A 20,527-nucleotide genomic window follows, 5' to 3' on the forward strand; every position below is an offset into this window, starting at 1 on the left:
TAAGTGGATGTAAACTAGTTTTAATGACTCCAACCTAAGTGTATGTAAACTAGTTTTAATGACTCCAACCTAAGTGTATGTAAACTAGTTTTAATGACTCCACCTAAGTGGATGTAAACTAGTTTTAATGACTCCAACCTAAGTGATGTAAACTAGTTTTAATGACTCAACCTAAGTGGATGTAAACTAGTTTTAATGACTCCAACCTAAGTGTATGTAAACTAGTTTTAATGACTCCAACCTAAGTGTATGTAAACTAGTTTTAATGACTCCAACCTAAGTGTATGTAAACTAGTTTTAATGACTCCAACCTAAGTGGATGTAAACTAGTTTTAATGACTCCAACCTAAGTGTATGTAAACTAGTTTTAATGACTCCAACCTAAGTGTATGTAAACTAGTTTTAATGACTCCAACCTAAGTGTATGTAAACTAGTTTTAATGACTCCAACCTAAGTGTATGTAAACTAGTTTTAATGACTCCAACCTAAGTGGATGTAAACTAGTTTTAATGACTCCAACCTAAGTGTATGTAAACTAGTTTTAATGACTCCAACCTAAGTGGATGTAAACTAGTTTTAATGACTCCAACCTAAGTGGATGTAAACTAGTTTTAATGACTCCAACCTAAGTGTATGTAAACTAGTTTTAATGACTCCAGCCTAAGTGTATGTAAACTAGTTTTAATGACTTCAAATGTATCTTTATTGTCCCTTTTGTATTTTGAACAATTTGCACATAATGACATTTGAAATGTCTTTATTATTTTGGAACTTCCGTGAGTGTAAAGTTTATAGTTCATTTTTATGGTTTAATTGCACTCTGTTTTAATGACTCCTAATCTAAGTTTTAGTTTTAATCTATCTGTTAACTTTATGTTTCCCAATAAAGCCCTTGAATTGAACTGAGAGAGGTGGTATGTCTCTGTGTATTATGTGTATGTTGTGTGTTTCCCAATGCCCCTTGTGTGTGTGTGTGGTGTGTGTGTGTGTGTGTGTGTGTGTGTGTGTGTGTGTGTGTCTGTGTGTGTTAGTGTGTTTTATGCAAGTCTCCGTGTGTGTTTACAGAGATAGTCAGTGATGGATGTTGAGAGTACTACTGGGCTCCACCCTGCCTCTTATCGTCCAATCAGACGGAGCCAAAAGCACAGCAGTCATATTGCCTGGGAAGACCTGGAGATACGGCAGGAATATTACAATACAACAGGGGATTCTGGGAAAGAACCAGAGAATAGTCTGGGAGAGAGAGAACACAGTGTCTCTGGAACACAGTGTCTCTGGGTCTGGAACACAGTGTCTCTGGAACACAGTGTCTCTGGGTCTGGAACACAGTGTCTCTGGAACACAGTGTCTCTGGAACACAGTGTCTCTGGAACACAGTGTCTCTGGAACACAGTGTCTCTGGGTCTGGAACACAGTGTCTCACAGGTCTAGAACACAGTGTCTCTGGAACACAGTGTCTCTGGGTGTAGAACACAGTGTCTCTGGAACACAGTGTCTCTGAACACAGTGTCTGGAACACAGTGTCTCTGGAACACAGTGTCTCTGGAACACAGTGTCTCTGGAACACAGTGTCTCTGGAACACAGTGTCTCTGGAACACAGTGTCTCTGGAACACAGCGTCTCTGGAACACAGTGTCTCTGGAACACAGTGTCTCTGGAACACAGTGTCTCTGGAACACAGTGTCTCTGGAACACAGTGTCTGGGTCTGGAACACAGTGTCTCTGGGTCTGGAACACAGTGTCTCTGGGTCTGGAACACAGTGTCTCTGGAACACAGTGTCTCTGGGTCTAGAACACAGTGTCTCTGGGTCTGGGGAACACAGTGTCTCTGGGTCTGGTGGGGGGACACAGTGTCTCTGGGTCTGGAACACAGTGTCTCTGGAACACAGTGTCTCTGGGTCTGGAACACAGTGTCTCTCTGGAACACAGTGTCTCTGGGAAACAGTGTCTCTCTGGAACACAGTCTCTGGAACACAGTGTCTCTGGAACACAGTGTCTCTGGAACACAGCGTCTCTGGAACACAGTGTCTCTGGAACACAGCGTCTCTGGAACACAGCGTCTCTGGAACACAGCGTCTCTGGAACACAGTGTCTCTGGGTCTGGAACACAGCGTCTCTGGGTCTGGAACACAGTGTCTCTGGGTCTGGAACACAGTGTCTCTGGGTCTGGAACACAGTGTCTCTGGGTCTAGAACACAGTGTCTCTGGGTCTAGAACACAGTGTCTCTGGGTCTGGTGGGGGACACAGTGTCTCTGGGTCTGGTGGGGGACACAGTGTCTCTGGGTCTGGAACACAGTGTCTCTGGGTCGGGGACACAGTGTCTCTGGGTCTGGAACACAGTGTCTCTGGGTCTGGAACACAGTGTCTCTGGGTCTAGAACAGTGTCTCTGGGTCTGGAACACAGTGTCTCTGGGTCTGGAACACAGTGTCTCTGGGTCTGGAACACAGTGTCTCTGGGTCTGGAACACAGTGTCTCTGGGTCTGGAACACAGTGTCTCTGGGTCTGGAACACAGTGTCTCTGGGTCTGGAACACAGTGTCTCTGGGTCTGGAACACAGTGTCTCTGGGTCTGGAACACAGTGTCTCTGGGTCTGGAACACAGTGTCTCTGGGTCTGGGGAACACAGTGTCTCTGGGTCTGGAACACAGTGTCTCTGGGTCTGGAACACAGTGTCTCTGGGTCTGGAACACAGTGTCTCTGGGTCTGGAACACAGTGTCTCTGGGTCTGGGGAACACAGTGTCTCTGGGTCTAGAACACAGTGTCTCTGGGTCTGGAACACAGTGTCTCTGGGTCTGGAACACAGTGTCTGGAACACAGTGTCTGGGTCTGGAACACAGTGTCTCTGGGTCTGGAACACAGTGTCTCTGGGTCTGGAACACAGTGTCTCTGGGTCTGGAACACAGTGTCTCTGGAACACAGTGTCTCTGGGTCTGGAACACAGTGTCTCTAGGTCGTGCGTGAACACAGTGTCTCTGGGTCTAGAACACAGTGTATATCTGGGAATACATAGAGGACACATGAAAAGTGAGATCTTCTGGGTCACTTACAGTGACTTCTGCTTTCAGAAAATTTGGTCATTGAGAACACAGTGTTTCTGGGTCTAGTTAGCTACATAGTTTAGGGCCTAGAACACAGTGTCTCTGGGTCTAGAACACAGTTAGCTCAGGTATAGTCTAGAACACAGTGTCTCTAGGTCAGAGGTAGGGGACACAGTGTCTCTGGTTTGTCAGAGGAACACAGTGCTCAGAGGATAGCTGGCTAGAACACAGTGTAGCTCTAGGTCTAGGATAGCTGGCTAGTTTGCTACAGGGTCTGGAAGCTACAGGGAACACAGTGTCTCTAGGTCTGGCTGGTTAGGGGAACACAGTGTAGCTCAGAGGTCTGGAGTTTGCTACAGAGGTTAGAACTTCAGTATAGCTGGCACAGTCTCTGGGTCTAGAACACAGTGTTCTGGGTCTAGAACACAGTGTCTCTGGGTCTAGAACACAGAGGTCTGGCTGGGCTCAGAGGATAGCACAGTGTCTCTGGGTCTGGAACACAGAGGATCTGGGTCTAGAGCACAGAGGTCTCTGGGTGCTAGAACACAGTGTCTCTGGGCTACAGAGGAACACAGTGCTCTCTGGGTCTAGAACACAGTGTGCTCTGGGTCTAGTTAGCTACAGAGGTGTCTCTGGGAGCACAGTGTCTCTGGTTCTAGAACACAGTGCTCTCTGGGATAGCAGCTAGTTCTCTGGGTCTGGAAGCACAGTGTCTCTGGGTCTGGAACACAGTTTCTCTGGGTAGTTTGCTCTAGCTACAGAATACTTTACATCAGAGGATAGCTGGCTAGTTAACACAGTGTCTCTAGTTTGTTCACTGTAATCTGGGTCTGAGCTGGAATGTTAGGACACAGAAATATAGTGATCTCTGCTGGCTGTGGTGACACAGTGTCTCTACCTCAGAGGGCTGGCTCTGGACACAGTGTCTCTGGTGTCTGGAACACAGTGAAGTCTGGTTGACTTCTGGTCAGCTGTTTGTGTCCTTCAGCTGGAATCACAAAAGAGTTTGTCTGGTATCCACGCAGTCAGGATACACAGTCAGGATACACTCTGAGGACACATGTTTACACTACCAGATCAAACACTGACGGATGCTTCAGTCAGGGTCAGGTTACATGTGACTTCTGGTTACACCCAGTCAGGAAAGTCAGGAAAAGGTCACATGTGACACCCAGTCAGGTTACACACTGAGCATGAGTCAGGTTACACTCAGCTGGCACAGTTACCCAGTCAGGTTACACAGTTACACCCAGTAGGTTACACACTGTTACACCCAGTCAGGTTACACCCAGTCAGGTTATACACTGTTACACCCAGTCAGGTTACACCCAGTCAGGTTATACACTGTTACACCCAGTCAGGTTACACAGTCAGGTTATACACTGTCTCAGGTTACACTGTTACCCAGTCAGGGTACACTGTTACACCCAGTCAGGTTACACTCAGTCAGGTTACACTGTTATACCCAGTCAGGTTACACACTGTTACACCCAGTCAGGTTACACCCAGTCAGGTTACACACTGTTACACCCAGTCAGGTTACACCCAGTCAGGTTTGTTACAGAGGTTTAGCTGGCACAGTTAGCTACCCAGTCAGGTTACATCAGCTGGTTACACACTGTTAGTCAGGTTACACCCAGTCAGGTTATAGCTTACACCCAGTCAGGTTACACAGTCAGGATAGTCTGGTTACACCCTCAGGTTACACACTGTTACACCCAGTACCCAGAGGATACCCTGGTTAGTTTGTTACAGAGGTTACTGTTACCCTAGTTAGCTCCAGAGTTACATAGCTGGCTACTTTACACCCAGTCAGGTTACACTGGCTCAGGTTACACCCAGCAGGTTACACTCAGAGGTTACACTGTTATACCCTCCCAGGTTAGCTTACACCCAGTCAGGATACCCTGGCAGGTTACACACTGTTACACCCAGTCAGGTTACACACTGTTACACCCAGTCAGGTTACACCCAGAGGTTACACCCATAGGCTACTGTTGCTACCCAGTCAGGTTACACTGTTACACCCAGTCAGTTACACCCAGTCAGGTTACATAGCTGGCTACCCAGTCAGGTTACACACTGTTACCCAGTCAGGTTACACCCAGTCAGGTTACAAACTGTTACACCCAGTCAGGTTACACCCAGTCAGGTTACACACTGTTACACCCAGTCAGGTTACACCCAGTCAGGTTAGCTGGCTAGTTAGCTCAGTCAGGTTACACTCAGGTTACACCCAGTCAGGTTATACACTGTTACACCCAGTCAGGTTACACCCAGTCAGGTTACACACTGTTACCCAGTCAGGTTACACCCAGCAGGCTAGTTTACACCCAGTCAGGTTACACCCAGAGGATAGATGGCTACTGTTACACCCAGTCAGGTTACCCAGTCAGGTTACACAAAGTCAGGTTACACACTGTTACCCAGTCAGGTTACACCCAGTCAGGTTACACCCAGTCAGGCTACACTGTTACACCCAGTCAGGTTACACACTACAGAGGTTACACTCAGTCAGGTTACACTGTTATACCCAGTCAGGTTACACTGGCCAGTCAGGTTATACACTGTCAGGTTAGTTACACCCAGTCAGGTTACACCCAGTCAGGTTACACACTGTTACAGAGGAACCCAGTGGTTACACACTGTTAGCTACAGAGGTTACTGTTACCCAGTTAGGTTACACCCAGTCAGGTTATACACTGTTACACCCAGTCAGGGCTCAGGTTACACTGCTACAGAGGTTAGCTGGCACCCAGTCAGGATACAGCAGGTTACACAGTTACACCCAGTCAGGTTACACAAAGCAGGGTTACACACTGTTAACCCAGCTTACACCCAGAGGTTACACCCAGCTGGCTACACACTAGCTACCCAGAGGTTACACTGGCCAGTTAGTTACAGAGGTTAGCAGTCAGGTTACACCCAGAGGTTAGCTGGCTAGTTATACACTGCTTACAGAGGATAGCTGGTTACCCTGTTACACAGAGGTTAGCTGGCAATGTTAGTCATGTTACAGAGGACAGCAGTCATGTTAGCTTACACCCAGAGGTTACACTGTTACACCCAGTGGAAACACCCTAGGTTACACACTGCTACAGAGGTTAGCTGGCTAGTTTGCTACACCCAGAGGTTACACCCAGTCAGGTTACACCCTCAGGTTAGCTACAGAGGTTATAGCTGTTACACCCTAGGTTACACCCAGAGGATAGTCTGGCTAGGTTAGTTACACCCAGAGGATAGCTGGTTACACCCTCCAGGTTTGCTACAGTCAGGATAGGTTACACACTGTTACACCCAGTCAGGTTACACACTGTTACACCCAGAGGTTAGCTGGCTAGTTACTGTTACAGAGGTTACACTGTTACACAGAGTAGGTTACACAATGTTAGCCCAGAGGATAGCTGGCTAGTCAGGTTACACATTGTACACCCAGATCAGGTTACACCCTAGGTTTGTTACACCCAGAGGATAGCTGGCTACATTGTTACAGAGGATAGCTGGCTAGATTTACACTGTTACACCCAGAGGTTAGCTGGCTAGATTTGCTACAGAGGATAGCTGGCTCAGGTTACACTGCTACAGAGGTTAGCTGGCTAGGTTACACTGTTACAGAGGTTAGCTGGTTACACCCTGTTGCTACAGAGGTTAGCTGGCTATGTTTGTTACACCCAGAGGTTACACAATGCTGGCTAGGTTACACTTCAGAGGATAGCTGGCACTGTTACACCCAGCTTACACCCAGTCAGGATAGCTGGCTAGTTAGCAGGTTACACCCAGAGGATACACTGGCTACACACTGTTAGCTACACTCAGAGGATAGCTGGTTACATTGTTACAGAGGTTACACTGGCTAGTTAGCTACAGAGGATAGCTGGCTAGTTACACCCAGCTACAGAGGTTAGCTGGCTAGGTTACACCCAGAGGTTACAGCTGGCTAGTTAGCTACAGAGGACTAGCTGGCTAGTTTGCTACAGAGGTTAGCTGGCTAGTTACACAATGTTACAGAGGTAGTTACACCCAGTAGGTTACCCAGTCAGGTTACACACTGTTACACCCAGTAGTTACAGAGGATAGCTGGCAGTTACAGAGGTTATAGCTGGCTAGTTTGCACTCAGAGGATAGCTGTTAGAATGCATACTCAGGAATTTGAATAGGTTAGCAGTCAGGTTAACAATGTTACACCCAGGTTAATACAGGTTACACATTGTGGAAAACCCATAGGTGATCTGTTACACCCTGTCAGGTTGTGTTTCAGTCAGGTCCTACACTGTTACACCCAGTCAGGCAGTCAGGTTCACCCTGTTGCTGCAGGTTACACCCAGGAGTTAACAATGGACCCAGTCATGTTACACCCTCAGGTTCACACTGTTACCGCTCAGGACCCAGTGGATTATACACTGTTACACCCAGTCAGGTTACACTCAGTCCCAGATTACTGTTACACCCAGCCAGGAATCACTGTTAACAGAGGTTACACCCTGGTCAGGTTTGTTACACCCAGTCAGGTTACACCCAGTCAGGTTACACACTGTTACACCCAGTCAGGTTACACCCAGTCAGGTTACACACTGTTACACCCAGTCAGGTTACACTCAGTCAGGTTACACACTGTTACACCCAGTCAGGTTACACCCAGTCAGGTTATACACTGTTACACCCAGTCAGGTTACACCCAGTCAGGTTACACCCAGTCAGGTTACACCCAGTCAGGTTACACACTGTTACACCCAGTCAGGTTACACCAGGATACAGTCAGGTTACACTGTTACACCCAGTCAGGTTACACCCAGTCAGGTTACACCCAGTCAGGTTACACCCAGTCAGGTTACACACTGTTACACCCAGTCAGGTTACACACTTACACCCAGTCAGGTTACACCCAGTCAGGTTACACCTCAGTCAGGTTACACACTGTTATACCCAGTCAGGTTACACACTGTTACACCCAGTCAGGATACACCCTGTCAGGTTACACCCAGTCAGGTTACACACTGTTACACCCAGTCAGGTTACACCCAGTCAGGTTACACCCAGTCAGGCTACACACTGTTACACCCAGTCAGGTTACACACTGTTACACCCAGGTTACACCCAGTCAGGTTACACTCAGTCAGGTTACACACTGTTATACCCAGTCAGGTTACACACTGTTACACCCAGTCAGGTTACACCCAGTCAGGTTACAAACTGTTACACCCAGTCAGGTTACACCCAGTCAGGTTACACACTGTTACACCCAGTCAGGTTACACCCAGTCAGGTTACACACTGTTACACCCAGTCAGGTTACACTCAGTCAGGTTACACTGTTACACCCAGTCAGGTTACACCCAGTCAGGTTATACACTGTTACACCCAGTCAGGATACACCCAGTCAGGATACACCCAGTCAGGATACACCCAGTCAGGTTATACACTGTTACACCCAGTCAGGTTACACCCAGTCAGGTTACACCCTGTCAGGTTACACACTGTTACACCCAGTCAGGTTACACCCAGTCAGGTTACACAAAGTCAGGTTACACTGTTACACCCAGTCAGGTTACACCCAGTCAGGTTACTGTACACCCAGTCAGGTTACACACTGTTACACCCAGTCAGGTTACACCCAGTCAGGTTACACACCCAGTCAGGTTACACTGTTACACCCAGTCAGGTTACACTGTCAGGTTACACACAGTTACACCCAGTCAGGTTACACACTGTTACACCCAGTCAGGTTACACCCAGTCAGGTTACACACTGTTACACCCAGTCAGGTTACACCCAGTCAGGTTACACACTGTTACCCAGTCAGGTTACACCCAGTCAGGTTACACACTGTTACACCCAGTCAGGTTACACTCAGTCAGGTTACACACTGTTACACCCAGTCAGGTTACACCCAGTCAGGTTATACACTGTTACACCCAGTCAGGTTACACCCAGTCAGGTTACACACTGTTACACCCAGTCAGGTTACACCCAGTCAGGTTACACTGTTACACCCAGTCAGGTTACACCCAGTCAGGTTACACACTGTTACACCCAGTCAGGTTACACCCTGTCAGGTTACACACTGTTACACCCAGTCAGGTTACACCCAGTCAGGTTACAGGTTACACTGTTACACCCAGTCAGGTTACACCCAGTCAGGTTACACCCAGTCAGGCTACACACTGTTACACCCAGTCAGGTTACACACTGTTACACCCAGTCAGGTTACCCCAGTTACACCCAGTCAGGTTGTCAGGTTACACTGTCAGGTGTACACTGTGTCAGGTGTGTTACACCCTGTTGTGTTACACCCAGTCAGGTGTGTGTGTGTGTGTTGTGTGGTTGTGTGTTGTCAGGTTACACACTGTTACACCCAGTCAGGAAACCCCAGGTTACACCTTGCAGTCAGGGAACCCAGTCAACACCCAGTCAGGCTACACACTGTTGCAGAGGCTACACCCAGTCAGGTTACACCCAGTCAGGTTACACCCAGTCAGGTTACACACTGTGTTACACACTGTTACACCCAGTCAGGTTACACCCAGTCAGGTTACACTCAGTCAGGTTACACACTGTTACACCCAGTCAGGTTACACACTGTTACACCCAGTCAGGTTGTGTACACCCAGTCAGGTTACACCCAGTCAGGTTACACACTGTTGTCAGGTTACACCCAGTCAGGTTACACCCAGTCAGGTTACACACTGTTACACCCAGTCAGGTTACACCCAGTCAGGTTATACACTGTGTACACCCAGTCAGGTTACACCCAGGTTACACACTGTTACACCCAGTCAGGTTACACCCAGTCAGGACACTGTTAACCAGTCAGGTTCACCCAGCCTGTTAGCTCTGTCAGGTTCCAGTCAGGTTACACCCAGCAGGTTACACACTGTTACTGCAGGTTACACCCAGTCAGTTACCAGGTTACACTGTTACACCCAGTCAGGTTAGAACCAGTCAGGTTACACAAGTTACACCCAGTCAGGTTACACATTGTTAACCCAGTCAGGTTCCTCACCTGTTACAAGTCAACACCCAGTCAACTTAACTGTTACACCCAGTCAGGTTACAACAGTCAGATTATACAACACCCACAGTTACACTCCAGTCAGTTATACACTGTTACACCCAGTCAGGTTACACACTGTTACACCCTGTCAGGTTACACCCAGTCAGGTTAACACTGTTACACCCAGTCAGGTTACACAACACCCAGTCAGGTTACACACTGTTACACCCAGTCAGGTTACACCCAGAGGTTACAGTTACACCCAGTCAGGTTACACCCAGTCAGAGATACACCCAGTCAGTTAGACAGTCAGGAGAGTTACACAATGAGACAGTCAGGTTACACCCAGTCAGGTTAGACACTGACCCAGTCAGGAGACACCCAGTCAGGACACACTGTTACACCCAGTCAGGACACCCAGTCAGGCTACAGACTGTTAGACCCAGTCAGGTTACACCCAGTCAGGTTACACACTGTCAGGTTAGAGACTGTTACAGAGTCAGACACTCAGTCAGGTTACACACTGAGACCCAGTCAGGTTACACACTGTTACACCCAGTCAGGTTACACACTGTTACACCCAGTCAGGTTACACCCAGTCCGGTTACACTGACAGTCAGGTTACACCCAGTCATGTTACACCCAGTCAGGTTACACACTGTTACACCCAGTCAGTTACAGACAGGTTACACCCTGTTACACAGTCAGGACAGTCAGGTTACAGAGAGGTTATACAGTGAGACCCAGACAGGGTCAGGAGTTACACCCAGTCAGGTTACACCCAGTCAGGTTACACATGTTACACCCAGTCATGGAGGTCAGGGGGCAGTCAGGGAGACACTGTTACACCCAGTCAGGGACAGTTACACCCAGTCAGGTTACACCCAGTCAGGTTAGAGAGTCAGGTTATACACTGTTACACCCAGTCAGGATACACCCAGTCAGGTTACACCCTGTTACACCCAGTCAGGTTAGACCCAGTCAGGTTACACAATGTTACACCCAGTCAGTTACACCCAGTCAGGAGACTGTTACACCCAGTCAGGAAAGACCCAGTCAGAGAGACACCCAGTCAGGTTAGACAGTCAGGACACTGGTCAGGCTACACCCAGTCAGGTTACAGAGTCAGGGAGGGTCAGGTTACACACTGTTACAGAGTCAGGTTCAGTCAGGACTGTTACAAGTCAGGTTACACACTGTTACACCCAGTCAGGTTACACCCAGAGGAGACAAAGAGAGGTTACACCCAGTCAGGTTACACCCAGTCAGGTTACACAGTTACACCCAGTCAGGTTACAGGGAGACTGTTACACCCAGTCAGGTTACAGAGGGAGAGGGGAAGTCAGGTTACAGAGGGAGGTTACACCCAGAAACTGTTACAGTTACACCCAGTCAGGGACTGTTACACCCAGTCAGGTTACACCCAGTCAGAGAGAGAGGGAGGTTAGACACTGACAGGTTAGACAGTCAGGAGACATAGTCAGGTTACACCCAGTCAGGTTACACCCAGTCAGGTTAGACACTGTTACACAGTCAGGTTACACACTGTTACACCCAGTCAGGTTAGACACTGTTACACCCAGTCAGGTTACACACACCCAGTCAGGTTACACACTGACCCAGTCATGTAACACCCACAGGTTACACCCTGTTACACCCAGTCAGGCCAGTCAGGTTACACACTGTTACACCCTCAGGTTACACCCAGTCAGGTTACACCCAGTCAGGTTACACACTGTTCAGTCAACACTGTTACACCCAGTCAGGTTACACCCAGTCAGGTTACACATGTTACACCCAGTCAGGTTTGTTACACCCAGTCAGGTTACACCCAGTCAGGTTACACACTGTTACACCCAGTCAGGTTACACAGTCAGGTTACACCCAGTCAGGTTACACCCAGTCAGGGTTACAGGAGTCAGGTTACACCCAGTCAGGTTACCCTGTTACACCCAGTCAGGTTACACAGGACCCAGTCAGGTTACACCCAGTCAGGTTACACCCAGTCAGGTTACACACTGGACCCAGTCAGGTTGAGAGACAAAGGGTTACACCCAGTCAGGTTACACCCAGTCAGGTTACACCCAGTCAGGTTCCACACCATTAGGAAGGAGAGAGTAGTGTGTGTGTGTGTGTGTGTGTGTGTGTGCAGGTAGTCCCCCCACCTTGCAGTGGGAACCCAGGTCAGAGGAGAGCTCTGTGGCGAGAGAGTAGTGTGTGAGTGGGTGTGTGTGTGTGTGTGTGTGTGTGTGTGTGTGTGTGTGTGGTGTGTGTGTGGTGTGTGTGAGAGGGAGTCCCCCACCTTGCAGAGGGAACCGAGGTCAAAGCCGTAGCTCTGTGCGTTGAGAGCCTGCGTTCATGTAGTTGCCCAGCAGAAGAACCAGCTCCAGCAGGGCTGAACCCCTTGCTCTTCCTCACCTACAACAACAACAAGAACAACAACAACAACAACAACAACAACAGTCAGATGTTTTTGAACAGGTGGACATACAAGGAAATCAAACAGCTCAACTTAGAAGAAGACAGAGAGAGAGAGGAGAGAGAGAGATACAGAGAGAGACAGGGAGAGATACAGAGAGAGAGGAGAGACAGGAGAGGGGAGAGACAGAGAGAGGAGAGAGAGAGAGAGACAGAGAGAGACAGAGAGAGAGAGAGAGAGACAGAGAGAGAGACAGACAGACAGACAGACAGACAGACAGACAGACAGGAGAGACAGAGAGAGACAGAGGGGAGAGAGACAGTGAGAGAGACAGGGAGAGAGAGAGGGGGAGACAGAGAGAGAGGGGGGAGGGGCAGAGGGAGACAGAGAGAGGGGGGTAGGGGGCAGAGGGAGACAGAGAGAGAGACAGAGAGAGACAGAGGAGAGGGGCAGACAGAGAGAGAGAGAGGGCAGACAGAGAGAGAGGGGACAGACAGAGAGGGAGACAGAGAGGGGAGACAGAGAGAGAGACAGAGAGAGAGAGGACAGAGAGAGAGGGGAGACAGAGGGAGAGGAGAGAGAGAGGAGGGAGACAGGAGAGAGGAGAGGGGGAGAGAGAGGGTAGGGAGAAGAAGAGAGGATGGACCACTGACCTCTTCACAGGCTGCGTTAACAGCCATGATGTCTGGACGGAGGTTGTTGACCTGTTCATCAAACTGCAGCTTAAACAGGATGGAGTTGAGACGGGGCCGCAGTCGCTTCACACTGCTCATCTGGAGAGGAAAGAGTCAAGAGGGTAAACCCCCAGAGGGTAGAGGAGAGGGTAAACCCCCAGGGAGTCAGAGGGAGAGGGTAGAGGAGAGAGAGAAGAGAGAGGATAGAGGAGAAGAGGAGAGTCAGATAGAGGGTAGAGGAGAGGGTCAATAGAGGGTAGAGGACCCCAGAGAAAGAGAAGGTAGAGGAGAGAGGAGAGAGAAGGGTAGAGGAGAGGGGGACCCCAGAGTCAAGAGAGGGTAGAGGAGAAGGAGAGAGGAGAAGAGAGAGGGTAGAGGAGAGGGGGAGAGTCAGGAGAAGAGAGAGAACCCCAGAGGGTCAGAGGAGAGGGGGAGGACCCCCCCAGAGGGTAGAGGAGAGGGGGATGAGAGAAGAGAAGAGAGAGGGTAGAGGAGAGGGAGAGAGAAGAAGAGGGAGAGGAGAGAGAGGAATACCCCTATCCCCCAGAGAGAGGGGGGAGAGGAGAGGGGGAGAGGAGAGGGGGGAGAGGAGAGGGAGAGGAGAGGGGGGAGAGGAGAGGGGGAGAGGAGAGGGGAGGGAAGGAGAGAGGGAGGAGACCAGGGGGGAGAGTCAAGGAGAGGGGGAGAGGAAAGGGGGAGAGCCAGATACCCCTAGGGGAGAGGAGAGAGTCAGGGGGAGAAAGGAGACCCCCAGAGGAAAGGAGAGGAGAGACCCCCAGAGAGAGAGGACCCTATCCCCCCCAGAGGGTAGAGGAGAGGGTGAGAGTGTAGAGGAGAGGGTATATGATGAGAGGAGAAGAATACAGTCAATACCCCTAAACCCCCAGAGTCAATACCCCTAAACCTCCCCCAGAGTCAATACCCCTAAACCCTCCAGAGTCAATCCCCTAACCCCCCAGAGTCAACACCCCTAAACCCCCCCAGAGTCAATACCCCTAAACCCCCAGAGTCAATCCCCCTAAACCTCCCCCAGAGTCAATACCCCTAAACCCCCCAGAGTCAATACCCCTAGACCCCCAGAGTCAATACCCCTAGACCCCCCCAGAATCAATACCCCTAAACCCCCCAGAGTCAATACCCCTAAACCCCCAGAGTCAATACCCCTAGACCCCCAGAGTCAATACCCCTAGACCCCCAGAGTCAATACCCCTAGACCCCCAGAGTCAATCCCCTATACCCCCCAGAGTCAATACCCCAAGACCCCAGAGTCAGCCATAATAGAGGTGCACCCCCCAGAGTCAAACACACTGGATATGTCCCAGAATCACACCCCATGGGATTTAACCCCCCCCCAGAGTCATTTAATTTAGCCCCCCCCCCCATGGTGATTTAATTTGCCCCCCAGATTTAATTTGCCCCCCAGATTTAATTTGCCCCCCCAGATTCAATTTGCCCCCCCAAGGTGATTTAATTCCCCCAAGGTGATTTAAATACCCCAACCCCCAAGGTGATTTAAGCCCCCCCAGGTGATTTAATTTGCCCCCCCCAAGGTGATTTAATTTGCCCCCCAAGGTGATTTAATTTGGCCCCCAAGGTGATTTAATTTGCCCCCCAAGGTGATTTGCCCCCCCAAGGTGATTTTTTGGCCCCCCAAGGTGATTTAATTTGGCCCCCAAGGTGATTTAATTTGCCCCCCAAGGTGATTTAATTTGGCCCCCAAGGTGATTTAATTTGCCCCCCAAGGTGATTTAATTTGCCCCCCCAAGGTGATTTAATTTGCCCCCAAGGTGATTTAATTTGGCCCCCAAGGTGATTTAATTTGGCCCCCAAGGTGATTTAATTTGCCCCCCAAGGTGATTTAATTTGCCCCCCCCCCCCCCCCGGTTTTCAGAGGGGACAAGAGTATTTCCATGCTGAGATATTTGTAATCAGATACAAATGTAAGCTCGGTTTGAAATGATTATGTTTCAGTCAGTATCGGTAATAAGGTGACAACTTTCCACTTCGCATTTCAAATCAATTACTTTCAGTACTTTGATTATTTTTTTTAAGTATTTCAGTCCAATCCTTTCACGTCTTTCAATTCAATTTACGTAACAGCGACAGCAGGAACTCTTCGTTGCTAGGCAATAGCCATGGATTTTGGCAGCAATGATCTGATTTGGGATCAGGGCCGGCAAGTTAATTGGAGAGGGAGAGAGAGAGATGGAAATGGATAGAGAGAGAGAGAGAGAGAGAGAGAGAGAGAGACAGAGAGAGACAGAGAGAGAGAGAGAGAGAGAGAGAGAGAGAGAGAGACAGAGACAGAGAGAGAGAGAGAGAGACAGAGAGAGAGACAGAGAGAGAGAGAGAGAGAGAGAGAGAGGACAGAGACAGAGAGAGAGAGAGAGAGAGAGAGAGAGAGAGAGAGAGAGAGAGAGAGAGAGAGAGACAGAGAGAGACAGAGAGAGAGAGAGAGACAGAGAGAGACAGAGAGAGACAGAGAGAGACAGAGACAGAGACAGAGACAGAGAGAGAGAGAGACAGAGAGAGAGAGACAGAGACAGAGACAGAGACAGAGACAGAGACAGAGAGAGAGAGAGAGAGAGAGAGAGAGAGAGAGGACAGAGAGGAGTGTCAGAGAGGTAGATGAGAGAGAGAGACAGAGAGGGAGAGAGAGCTCTAACAGGGTCAGTAAGAGTAGAGAGAGAGACGAGAGACAGAGAGGGGGAGAGGAGTGTCAGTAAGGTAGATGAGAGAGAGAGGAGAAAACAGAGTAAAGGGGTTGGATTACTGCTCTAACACTAAGAGTAAATTGGAAAATAGCGGTGAATGACATGTGGCCTGGTCTCCACAGTATTGGACTGAAGCGAGAGAGAGATGAGCTGTGTGGGTGTGGGAGAGGAGAGAGAGAGACAGAGAGACAGAGAGAGAGACAGAGAGAGAGAGATCAGAGAGAGAGAGAGAGAGATCAGGGTCTATATATGGTGGGTATAGAGCAGAGCAACCAGCTGATCTCCTCTGTTATGGTAATTAGCGGTGGTCTGGGCAGCGCCTCATTGGGCAGCGCCTCATTGGGCAGCGCCTCATTGGGCAGCACGGGAGACAAACACAACGTTGATCCCTGAGCCCCGAGGTTCAGCCTGGGAAGCAGAAGAGCCATTTAACGCGATGAAAACAGATCGGCCCGACAACACGTCTAAAGATATGACATCCAATAATAATAAGATATATGAATTCATTGTATTAGCGGCTCCAGCTGTGATGTTGTAGTTTACAGAGAGAACAGTTAGTATTTATTACCTGTGGCTACGCACTAACACATTAAACAATTATGGTGACATATAACAGCATCTTTTTTTATTTTTTAAAATTCTAAGCATGTTGTTTTTCCTCTCACATTTTATTATTGTACTAAAATACACAACTTGATTACAATGTGGCCTATTTACTGTGACCAAGATAGAGCTGTGGATATAGATACTGTGACCAACGTAGAGCTGTGGATATAGATACTGTGACCAACGTAGAGCTGTGGATATAGATACTGTGACCAACGTAGAGCTGTGGATATAGATACTGTGACCAAGGTAGAGCTGTGGATATAGATACTGTGACCAACGTAGAGCTGTGGATATAGATACTGTGACCAAGATAGAGCTGTGGATATAGATACTGTGACCAACGTAGAGCTGTGGATATAGATACTGTGACCAAGATAGAGCTGTGGATATAGATACTGTGACCAAGGTAGAGCTGTGGATATAGATACTGTGACCAAGGTAGAGCTGTGGATATAGATACTGTGACCAACATAGAGCCGTGGATATAGATACTGTGACCAACGTAGAGCTGTGGATATAGATACTGTGACCAACGTAGAGCTGTGGATATAGATACTGTGACCAAGGTAGAGCTGTGGATATAGATACTGTGACCAACGTAGAGCTGTGGATATAGATACTGTGACCAAGGTAGAGCTGTGGATATAGATACTGTGACCAACAGAGCTGTGGATATAGATACTGTGACTAAAGTAGAGCTGTGGATATAGATACTGTGACCAACGTAGAGCTGTGGATATAGATACTGTGACCAAGGTAGAGCTGTGGATATAGATACTGTGACCAAGGTAGAGCTGTGGATATAGATACTGTGACCAAGGTAGAGCTGTGGATATAGATACTGTGACCAACGTAGAGCTGTGGATATAGATACTGTGATAGAGCTGTGGATATAGATACTGTGACCAACGTAGAGCTGTGGATATAGATACTGTGACCAACGTAGAGCTGTGGATATAGATACTGTGACCAACAGAGCTGTGGATATAGATACTGTGACCAAGTAGAGCTGTGGATATAGATACTGTGACCAACATAGAGCTGTGGATATAGATACTGTGACCAAGGTAGAGCTGTGGATATAGATACTGTGACCAACGTAGAGCTGTGGATATAGATACTGTGACCAACGTAGAGCTGTGGATATAGATACTGTGACCAACGTAGAGCTGTGGATATAGATACTGTGACCAACGTAGAGCTGTGGATATAGATACTGTGACCAACGTAGAGCTGTGGATATAGATACTGTGACCAACGTGAGAGCTGTGGATATAGATACTGTGACCAAGATAGAGCTGTGGATATAGATACTGTGACCAACATAGAGCCGTGGATATAGATACTGTGACCAACGTAGAGCTGTGGATATAGATACTGTGACCAACGATAGAGCTGTGGATATAGATACTGTGACCAACGTAGAGCTGTGGATATAGATACTGTGACCAAGGTAGAGCTGTGGATATAGATACTGTGACCAAGGTAGAGCTGTGGATATAGATACTGTGACCAACGTAGAGCTGTGGATATAGATACTGTGACCAACGTAGAGCTGTGGATATAGATACTGTGACCAACGTAGAGCTGTGGATATAGATACTGTGACCAACGTAGAGCTGTGGATATAGATACTGTGACCAAGATAGAGCTGTGGATATAGATACTGTGACCAACATAGAGCCGTGGATATAGATACTGTGACCAACGTAGAGCTGTGGATATAGATACTGTGACCAACGTAGAGCTGTGGATATAGATACTGTGACCAACGTAGAGCTGTGGATATAGATACTGTGACCAAGGTAGAGCTGTGGATATAGATACTGTGACCAAGGTAGAGCTGTGGATATAGATACTGTGACCAACGTAGAGCTGTGGATATAGATACTGTGACCAAGGTAGAGCTGTGGATATAGATACTGTGACCAAGATAGAGCTGTGGATATAGATACTGTGACCAACGTAGAGCTGTGGATATAGATACTGTGACCAAGGTAGAGCTGTGGATATAGATACTGTGACCAAGATAGAGCTGTGGATATAGATACTGTGACCAACGTAGAGCTGTGGATATAGATACTGTGACCAACGTAGAGCTGTGGATATAGATACTGTGACCAAGGTAGAGCTGTGGATATAGATACTGTGACCAACGTAGAGCTGTGGATATAGATACTGTGACCAACGTAGAGCTGTGGATATAGATACTGTGACCAACGTAGAGCTGTGGATATAGATACTGTGACCAACATAGAGCCGTGGATATAGATACTGTGACCAAGGTAGAGCTGTGGATATAGATACTGTGACCAAGGTAGAGCTGTGGATATAGATACTGTGACCAAGGTAGAGCTGTGGATATAGATACTGTGACCAAGGTAGAGCTGTGTATATAGATACTGTGACCAAGATAGAGCTGTGGATATAGATACTGTGACCAAGGTAGAGCTGTGGATATAGATACTGTGACCAAGGTAGAGCTGTGGATATAGATACTGTGACCAAGGTAGAGCTGTGGATATAGATACTGTGACCAAGATAGAGCTGTGGATATAGATACTGTGACCAAGGTAGAGCTGTGGATACTGGTCAACTTCCTCTCTCCTCTCGGGTAAACACACAGTCTCCAGGTCAACTTCCTCTCTCTCCTCTCGGTAAACACACAGTCTCCAGGTCAACTTCCTCTCTCTCCTCTCGGTAAACACACAGTCTCCAGGTCAACTTCCTCTCTCTCCTCTCGGTAAACACACAGTCTCCAGGTCAACTTCCTCTCTCTCCTCTCGGTAAACACACAGTCTCCAGGTCAACTTCCTCTCTCTACTCTCGGTAAACACACAGTCTCCAGGTCAACTTCCTCTTTCTCCTCTCGGTAAACACACAGTCTCCAGGTCAACTTCCTCTCTCTCCTCTCAGTAAACACACAGTCTCCAGGTCAACTTCCTCTCTCTCCTCTCGGTAAACACAGTCTCCAGGTCAACTTCCTCTCTCTCCTCTCAGTAAACACACAGTCTCCAGGTCAACTTCCTCTCTCTCCTCTCAGTAAACACAGTCTCCAGGTCAACTTCCTCTCTCTCCTCTCAGTAAACACACAGTCTCCAGGTCAACTTCCTCTCTCTCCTCTCAGTAAACACACAGTCTCCAGGTCAACTTCCTCTCTCTCCTCTCGGTAAACACAGTCTCCAGGTCAACTTCCTCTCGGTAAACACACAGTCTCCAGGTCAACTGGGGTGGTTATGATAGAGACAGAGACAGATAGAGCAGGAGTGTCTGAGCACAACTGGTAAATTAAGGATTCCCTTTGAGCCTGTAATGTGGGTTTTCCTGCAGAGATATAACAGTCAGAAAGCCAGTCAGCCAGCCAGCCAGCCAGTCAACCAGCCAATCAGCCAGTCAGTCAGCCAGCCAGTCAGCCAGCCAGTCAGCCAGCCCGCCAGTCAGCCAGCCAGTCAGCCCGCCAGTCAGCCCGCCAGTCAGCCCGCCAGTCAGCCCGCCAGCCAGTCAGTCAGCCAGCCAGTCAGCCAGCCAGTCAGCCAGCCAGCCCGCCAGTCAGCCCGCCAGTCAGCCAGCCAGTCAGCCCGCCAGTCAGCCCGCCAGCCAGTCAGCCCGCCAGCAGTCAGCCAGCCAGCCAGCCAGCCAGTCAGCCAGCCAACCAGTCAGCCAGCCAGCCAGCGAGCCTGCCAGCCAGTCAGCCCGCCAGCCAGTCAGTCAGTCAGTCAACGAGCCAGCCAGCCAGCCAACCAGTCAGCGTTACCAGAGTTACTACCTCATCAATACAGTAGTTAGTCTACCCTCTATTCTCCCAGTTACTACCTCATCAATACAGTAGTTAGTCTACCCTCTATTCTCCCACAGAGTTACTACCCCATCAATACAGTAGTTAGTCTACCCTCTATTCTCCCAGTTACTACCTCATCAATACAGTAGTTAGTCTACCCTCTATTCTCCCAGTTACTACCTCATCAATACAGTAGTTAGTCTACCCTCTATTCTCCCAGTTACTACCTCATCAATACAGTAGTTAGTCTACCCTCTATTCTCCCAGTTACTACCTCATCAATACAGTAGTTAGTCTACCCT

At 48.6% G+C, this 20,527-nt stretch overlaps 1 protein-coding gene across 1 annotated transcript in view; it reads right to left on the minus strand.

Moving 5' to 3' along the window:
- Positions 1-12,333: 12,333 nt before the first annotated feature.
- The window catches only part of LOC124018173 (protein diaphanous homolog 3-like), a gene marked incomplete at its 3' end in the record, with an annotated part of 30,520 nt that continues 22,326 nt past the window's right edge, over positions 12,334-20,527 (minus strand). The window contains exons 5-6 of the mRNA XM_046333435.1: positions 13,104-13,223; positions 12,334-12,449 (exon numbers count right to left, since the gene is read on the minus strand). Of these exons, the coding sequence (XP_046189391.1) occupies positions 12,334-12,449; positions 13,104-13,223 (236 nt within the window). The remainder of the gene's footprint in view (positions 12,450-13,103; positions 13,224-20,527) is intronic.

This window comes from Oncorhynchus gorbuscha, unplaced genomic scaffold (genome assembly GCF_021184085.1).
Source record: "Oncorhynchus gorbuscha isolate QuinsamMale2020 ecotype Even-year unplaced genomic scaffold, OgorEven_v1.0 Un_scaffold_419, whole genome shotgun sequence".
In the NCBI taxonomy this organism is placed as follows: domain Eukaryota; kingdom Metazoa; phylum Chordata; class Actinopteri; order Salmoniformes; family Salmonidae; genus Oncorhynchus; species Oncorhynchus gorbuscha.